General features: G+C 48.8%; 1 protein-coding gene across 1 annotated transcript; it reads left to right on the top strand.

The window, feature by feature from the left end:
- Positions 1–3,326: 3,326 nt before the first annotated feature.
- Positions 3,327–5,785, top strand: LOC147606044 (uncharacterized). The gene is made up of 3 exons (XM_086792843.1): positions 3,327–4,416; positions 4,525–4,665; positions 4,761–5,785. Exons 1-3 carry the CDS (start codon positions 3,697–3,699, stop codon positions 5,742–5,744), a joined length of 1,845 nt encoding a protein of 614 aa, XP_086648969.1. The 5' UTR covers positions 3,327–3,696; the 3' UTR covers positions 5,745–5,785.
- Positions 5,786–8,548: the final 2,763 nt, after the last annotated feature.

The raw sequence follows: 8,548 nt of genomic DNA, 5'->3' as shown, positions 1-8,548 counted from the left end.
CGTTAAATTTGGTCTCATATGTGGATGGCCATACTCTAGGGCTCTGAGCATTGGTGCTATATGCTTCCCTTGCCATTCTTAGCATGTCTTTCACTAGTCAAAACAAGCATGGTAAAACCATCGAAAGGGCGATTGATATCAGCCTTGCACGTTTACGCACGATGGTCATTCTCGTGTTTTTAAGTAGCCAAGGGTGGGGGAGGGTCTGGTGGGTATACTAGTGAAGGAGGAGGTACGTTGCACATCAGAAAGCTCATAGAGGGGGGAGTCAGGCATAAGTGCTTGTGGTTGCATAGATAGGAGGGTGTGGTGATGTGGATTAGGAGAGGGTTCTAAGGTTTGTGTCCCGCATTGATTTGTAAAACTTAGGAGTTAGCAAAAGTTTGGTTAGCTATAGCATGTTCCATGCACCAAATCTCAACTTCCATGATTACCTTCAAGTCTTGCAACTGGTTGTAAATGAAAGTATTTTATAGGCGAGATAGCGTGGACTTGCAAAAAATTGAAATGCACAATAGAGTAGTTATTTTTTTAGCTAAGATTTCTTCCTTCTTCTTTTGATCTCATTTTAGAGTTTTGTGTGAAAGATTTCTCCACAAGCTCCCACCATAAAAAATTGCAAGTCACACGAATCAACATGGGTCATAATAGGCATTAATTAATACCAAAGATAGAAATGAGAATGTCTCTCGAGTTCCTGCTATTATTTTGGTTGAACGTCTTCTCTCCTTGGTTGCTTTGTTGCTCAAAGGAGACTCCTCAATGCTCATAGCCGGGCAAAGGTTGCTTTTTGATGAGCACCCTTCTATGTCAAATCTCTGACGAGAAAGGGATGGGATTTGCAAGTTTTTTCACTATTCATCACATATAATTTTTTATGGTTGAAATTTATTTTTGCTGTGTTTTTTTTTAATGTCCAAAATACCCAAAAACGTGTATGACGCTCGCAAGCCTGGCCTAGCATGTAGACTGGAAAGGGCCTCCTAGAGAGAAGGAGTTCTAGTAAAAGAAAGAAGTGTGCTAGCCGCCTACTAGGGCATCATGTGGCATGAACTGTAGCACCGTAAGACCTTTCTTTTTGGGTGCACACAATCATGTGATGTTGTCGACTTACATGATGCACATAGCGTAACATTCTCTGACTATCTCTCTTCTGTAGCATTTTTACTGCGCCAGTGCTAAAAAAAACGGTATTTTAGTGTGTTGTACTGGCCAGGAATTTTGAAAAAAAAAAACAGGTTGAGATTTTATGTAGCCCTTATTTTATTGTAAGGAACGATTTTGTCAACGGGAGATTTGGACACTTAAGAGTTGTCCTTAGTTTGATGAGTTGTCCTTAGTTTGATTGGTTGAAAAAGATGATGTTTTCTTTTGCGTGCGCTGTACTCCATCCATTTTTCCTGATCATCAGGATTCTATTTTGCCTAATAATAATGATTGGTCTTGCACAAGTTTTAGAGTTTTTTCTTTACAACCCATCAGAAGCTCAGAATGTCGGAGTCTTTCGACAATTTGTGCCAGAAGCCAAGCGACTTGCTTCTGCTGGGGAGTGCATTCCGATCCTTCTTCGCAGTTTTTGCAACCCACATCTTGGCGGGAGAGGTGGACACTGTACTCGCAGGAGGCAGTTTTGCTGCCAAAATCTCATGGCTGGTAAGGTACTTCAACCCTGTGAATCTCTGCTGGCGCTACTACTCCATGCTAGCCTACCGTTTCATGGCCAAAACGTGGGGGTGAAAGGCAGCTTGCTTTAATAAATTTTGGCTTGAGATGTCTGGTATTCTTAGTTCACAAGGTCTTCTAAGCATAATTGCAGCTTACCAAGGGATAATGGCAGTGCAATTCACAACATTTCTAAACCCTTGGCAATCTTAGGGTTGTTCAGGGTTATGGTTTCTAATTGGGTCGCTAGCAAGGTGTGATGTCGAGGACAATAGGCAAGGTTCTCTCTCTCTCCAGATAGGAGAGGAGAGGAGAGGCAAGGTTCTCTCTCCCTCCAGGAGAAGAAAGGAGAAAAGGGAAGGTTATCTCTCTGCCCATAGAGGAGAGGAGAAAAGGCAAGCTATCTACAAAGGTCGAGGAGAATAGGGGGCCCCCAGAGTTTTCCTTTTTCTTTCTAATTAATTAGCATAACTAACATGCATGGTTTCTTAAAGGTATGATTGGACATTTGAATAAAGCCTACCTCATCTCTCTTACATAAGCTTATAAGCCCTAAGCAATAGGGTCTCTTAACTTCTCTCTCTCTCTCTCTCGCGATCGATCGAAGGATTAAGGCATCACCAAAATGGGAGCCATATAGATATACTATGACTCCCATTATAAAGAACCACACTTTGAACCTTGTGGATCATCATCCACAAGTACATAAGTTCATTGCCATCAAGTCGATGTATAAGCATATCTGGCGGCTTGATGTAATGGCTCATTGGAGAAGTACAAGACTCAGCTTGTGGTCAAAAATTTTAAATAAGTCAAGAGATTTGACTTTCATAAGATATTTTCTCCCACAACCAAACTAACCACAATTCACATAATCTTAGCCTTAGAATAGACTTAACAACATAAGAGAGGTGGCGAGCCATGCAAATGAATGTAAAGTCAACATTTTTATGGATATCTCAAGGTGGAGATGGGTGGTTGCAAGATGAGGGTACTCACTTTCGTTCACTCTCTCCAAAATTGGGACATCCATCCATCTCGGGCGGAGTACCTCGATCGTGATAGTGCCTCCAATCAAAAGACGACACGTGGCTCCCGAGCCTAAATCGACATATCTCGATCGAGATGCCAACTAATGCCACGCTAGCAGGTCCGGCTTTCCAGGCGTCATCCATGTCACCAATACATGTCACCGCCACCACAATATCTCGATCGAGATATCTATGCCACTCGGATCCACATCAGGGCCACGCTGTATCCCCGTAGGCATATTTGACTAGCACATCTCCATCGTCCACGTATCTCGAACGAGAAATATACATCCAATCGCGACCATTCATTGTTCGAGGTAATCGGATACAATCTCCACCGTCCCCATATCTCGATCGAGATACTGAGTTCAAATCTCAGCCGTCCAAATATCTCGATCGTGATATAGAGATTCAATCTGCACCGTCCGAATATCTCGATCGAGATACGTAGATGCAATATCCACCGTCCAATTATCTCGATCGAGATAAGGAAACGCAATCTATACCGTCCATTTACGTACGCTGGAAGATGCAATCTCGGCCGTTTAAATATCTCGATCGAGGTATATAATGAATCTTGACCGTCGAGATACCTTTTCGTGGTAATGCCTCTAAATCGTGGCCGTCCAATTACCTCGATCGAGATATTAATATCAAATCTCAGCCGTCGATCCTTCCCCAACCCTAGAATTAGGTGTGTATCTTGGCCGTATGTTGCACTAACCCTAATATCCAGAGCGTTAATCTTGCAAACCCTAAATTGCATGATGTTACCGAACCTCGATCGAGGTTATAAAACCGGAAAACTTTTTTTTTTGGCTCATTTTCACAAGTCGTTTTCACTCCCTTGCTCTCTCTTGATTTGGATTAGTGTTAGTGAGCCCATTAGCTTTGTTTTTAGCTTCATTAGTGCTACTTAGCACTAAGCATTAGACCTTTCACATTAGACCTTTCACATTAGACCCTTCACATTGGACCCTTCACATTGGGCTTAGGTTTTAGCATGGAGGGCCACGAGGAGGGCCACGAGGAGGGCCGCTCATCTATTGCGGACCTCATCGCGGAGATAGACCGTGAGCTAGCGGCTATCCGTAGGAGTGCTAGAGACACTCCGTCTACATTACATATCGTGGCAGACTTGGAGGCGATGCTTGCGTCCCTTCGTAGCCTTCACGATATTGTTTATGTAGATGAGTGGATAGCCCACCATCGCGCTGCTCCGGTGTCACATGGCCTGACATATCGTCAGGTCTGTGATCTTGCTCCTATTAGGGATGGGGCTTTCCTAGATCTTTTCCTCGATAGTCGTGGGATGAGGCCCGGGGCGGGGAAGCCCCTCACTATTTCGCGGTGTTCGCATCCTCGTATGGCGGCACATATCTATAGTCGATATGTTGCCGCATATGGGAGGATGCCGAACAACCGCCAGATCCCCATATACTTCGCAAAGCAGTTATATGCGGAGTTTGTCTTAGGGGAGGAGGTCGATTACACCAGCCATCGTCCGGGTGGTGGTGCTGGCCGAGGCCGTCTCCAGGACCAGGGTAGGCGGCCTCCACCAGCACTTCGTGTAGCACCTGCCGCCACAGATCCTTCCTTTGTGCCATTGTCGACAGTAGAGGCTCTTGGCACGCAGGTCGGCATTGACGTACGGAGTACCACGGAGAGCATCCAGCACGTGGTGCGCCTATTCTCACGAGCTATACCGACGACAGATGTGGAGGTATTTACATATAGATTACGTCTTAAGTTTTTTTGGTCATTTATCTTCATGTTTATATGTACTTTTCTATATTTTTACATGAGCAGCATGGTTGATTGTGTCACGCAGGTTCCCACACCTGCCACTCAGAGGCTCACTCAGGAGTTGGTAGAGGCGAGAGCGGAGATAGACCGCCTCCGAGCTGCATTACAGATGGCAGAGGCAGCTACTGCAGAGGCACAGCATCTGAGAGAGTCCGACATCCAGCAGGTAGGTTTCTCTTGCACGTTTAAGTTACAAATTTCTTTAAGTAATACCTAATGAGAGACTAACCAAATATTTTAATGCTTTACTTTTTTGCGTAGGCTCGGACCGAGGTAGAGAGCTCCAGAGCTGAGGCACAGCATCATCAGATCATGGAGCAGATTGCCCAGCACAGGGCAGAGCAGCTGATGCTGCATGTTCGAGAGTATCGTAGATCATCCGATGTGACAGTGCCTTACCTACCGTTATATCCACGGCCTATCACAGAGGTTTTTCGACGACCTCTCCCTCAGGATGCACCTCCCTTCCTACGGGATGCGTGCTGCTGTTTATGCATCGAGGACATTGACAGTACAGGAGGATATGCCCTAGGATGTGGACATATTTTCCACTTGTCTTGCATCACCCAGGAGCTCGTCCGGTTCTCAGCATGCCCATCCTGCCGTGCACGCGTCGACTTAGCGACGTACAGGGTATTGGGCATCGATGATCTTCACCCAGGCCTTGTACGAGTAGATGCCAGGACTGGGAGGCCTGTCGACTTTACATCAGCTATGGACTTGGGACTCGACGCCTTCGACGATAGAGCCCAGGAGCCTGAGGTGCCTCCTGAGATAGAGTGGAGCTCACATGAGTTCGACGCTTACCAGAGAGTGCTACATGAGAGCCAGGTGACAGCATTTGAGCGCGTGGGTGGTGCTGGCCCTAGTGGCACAGCGGGTGATGGTGCTAGTAGCAGTGCTGCTTCTCATGAGCAGCGTGTCCTTACAGCAGAGGAGCTTACACGAGCAGAGTGGCAGACACGCACCATTGCAGATTACAGATTTTGGGTGTACAGACAGAGGCGTCTTGCATTAGCACGACGCAGAGAGAGAGAGAGGGCCATAGCAGCTTTTGGGACTCGTGAGCTCCCGAGTATACCGGCACCAGCTCACGATCCTTCCTTTGAGGCAGACCTCCCCGCAGACATTCGACGACCCCCGCAGCCGGCACAGCCGCCTCGACGTGCACAGCAGCCTCGACGCGCACGTCGACCGGCAGTTAGAGATGACGATTTTGATTGGGTTGCTGTTGATAGTGACTAAACTCAGACTAGCTGGGTTAGCTCACTTACATTGTACTTAGATTTTTGGGCAGTGACTAACCTCAGGCTAGCTGGGGTAGCTCATTTTCATTCTGATGTACTTATTTGATGTTTATATCATTATGAGTTTTCTCATTATTGAGTATCATTACATTTTAGTTGATGTTCTTGATTTTATTATATTTCTTAACACTTTTGCTATCATATTGTTTGTTGAAAATCTCCATGCCATCGTACCCAAACATGCTCCGATGGGGACCAAACTTTGCAAGCATGTGGGGGTGGGCCCCCCCCACATGCTTGCAAAGTTTGGTCCCCATCGGAGCATGTTTGGGTTGGCAATGGGCGCCCAGTGTGGTTTTTTCAAGTCTCTTGGTGCTTAAGAGGCCATGGAAAATCCGGGCCTTCCCCATACCATCGTACCCAAACATGCTCCGATGGGGACCAAACTTTGCAAGCGTGTGGGGGTGGGCCCCCCCCACATGCTTGCAAAGTTTGGTCCCCATCGGAGCATGTTTGGGTTGGCAATGGGCGCCCAGTGTGGTTTTTTCAAGTCTCTTGGTGCTTAAGAGGCCATGGAAAATCCGGGCCTTCCCCATACCATCGTACCCAAACATGCTCCGATGGGGACCAAACTTTGCAAGCGTGTGGGGGTGGGCCCCCCCCACATGCTTGCAAAGTTTGGTCACAATCAAAGCATGTTTGGGTTGGCAATCGGCGCCCAGTGCGGGTTTTTCAAGTCTCTTGGTGCTTAAGAGGCCATGGAAAATCCGGGCCTTCCCCATACCGTCGTACCCAAACATGCTCCGATGGGGACCAAACTTTGCAAGCATGTGGGGGTGGGCCCCCCCCACATGCTTGCAAAGTTTGGTCCCCATCGGAGCATGTTTGGATTGGCAATGGGCGCCCAGTGCGGGTTTTTCAAGTCTCTTGGTGCTTAAGAGGCCATGGAAAATCCGGGCCTTCCCCATACCATCGTACCCAAACATGCTCCGATGGGGACCAAACTTTGCAAGCATGTGGGGGTGGGCCCCCCCCACATGCTTGCAAAGTTTGGTCCCCATCGGAGCATGTTTGGATTGGCAATGGGCGCCCAGTGCGGGTTTTTCAAGTCTCTTGGTGCTTAAGAGGCCATGGAAAATCCGGGCCTTCCCCATACCATCGTACCCAAACATGCTCCGATGGGGACCAAACTTTGCAAGCATGTGGGGGTGGGCCCCCCCCACATGCTTGCAAAGTTTGGTCCCCATCGGAGCATGTTTGGATTGGCAATGGGCGCCCAGTGCGGTTTTTTCAAGTCTCTTGGTGCTTAAGAGGCCATGGAAAATCCGGGCCTTCCCCATACCATCGTACCCAAACATGCTCCGATGGGGACCAAACTTTGCAAGCATGTGGGGGTGGGCCCCCCCCACATGCTTGCAAAGTTTGGTCCCCATCGGAGCATGTTTGGATTGGCAATGGGCGCCCAGTGCGGTTTTTTCAAGTCTCTTGGTGCTTAAGAGGCCATGGAAAATCCGGGCCTTCCCCATACCATCGTACTCAAACATGCTCCGATGGGGACCAAACTTTGCAAGCGTGTGGGGGTGGGCCCCCCCCACATGCTTGCAAAGTTTGGTCCCCATCGGAGCATGTTTGGGTTGGCAATGGGCGCCCAGTGCGGTTTTTTCAAGTCTCTTGGTGCTTAAGAGGCCATGGAAAATCCGGGCCTTCCCCATACCATCGTACCCAAACATGCTCCGATGGGGACCAAACTTTGCAAGCGTGTGGGGGTGGGCCCCCCCCACATTCTTGCAAAGTTTGGTCCGCATCGGAGCATGTTTGGGTTGGCAATGGGCGCCCAGTGCGGTTTTTTCAAGTCTCTTGGTGCTTAAGAGGCCATGGAAAATCCGGGCCTTCCCCATACCATCGTACCCAAACATGCTCCGATGGGGACCAAACTTTGCAAGCATGTGGGGGGGGCCCACCCCCACACGCTTTCAAAGTTTGGTCCGCATCGGAGCATGTTTGGATTGGCAATGGGCGCCCAGTGCGGTTTTTTCAAGTCTCTTGGTGCTTAAGAGGCCATGGAAAATCCGGGCCTTCCCCATACCATCGTACCCAAACATGCTCCGATGGGGACCAAACTTTGCAAGCATGTGGGGGGGGCCCACCCCCACACGCTTTCAAAGTTTGGTCCGCATCGGAGCATGTTTGGATTGGCAATGGGCGCCCAGTGCGGTTTTTTCAAGTCTCTTGGTGCTTAAGAGGCCATGGAAAATCCGGGCCTTCCCCATACCATCGTACCCAAACATGCTCCGATGGGGACCAAACTTTGCAAGCGTGTGGGGGTGGGCCCCCCCCACATGCTTGCAAAGTTTGGTCCGCATCGGAGCATGTTTGGGTTGGCAATGGGCGCCCAGTGCGGTTTTTTCAAGTCTCTTGGTGCTTAAGAGGCCATGGAAAATCCGGGCCTTCCCCATACCATCGTACCCAAACATGCTCCGATGGGGACCAAACTTTGCAAGCATGTGGGGGGGGCCCACCCCCACACGCTTTCAAAGTTTGGTCCGCATCGGAGCATGTTTGGATTGGCAATGGGCGCCCAGTGCGGTTTTTTCAAGTCTCTTGGTGCTTAAGAGGCCATGGAAAATCCGGGCCTTCCCCATACCATCGTACCCAAACATGCTCCGATGGGGACCAAACTTTGCAAGCATGTGGGGGGGGCCCACCCCCACACGCTTTCAAAGTTTGGTCCGCATCGGAGCATGTTTGGATTGGCAATGGGCGCCCAGTGCGGTTTTTTCAAGTCTCTTGGTGCTTAAGAGG

This window comes from Cibotium barometz, chromosome 58 (genome assembly GCF_041138505.1).
Source record: "Cibotium barometz isolate CiBa-2024 chromosome 58, ASM4113850v1, whole genome shotgun sequence".
Lineage (NCBI taxonomy): Eukaryota > Viridiplantae > Streptophyta > Polypodiopsida > Cyatheales > Cibotiaceae > Cibotium > Cibotium barometz.
Note: the sequence above shows the minus strand (reverse complement) of the source record. Positions and strands in the feature narration are given on the sequence as shown.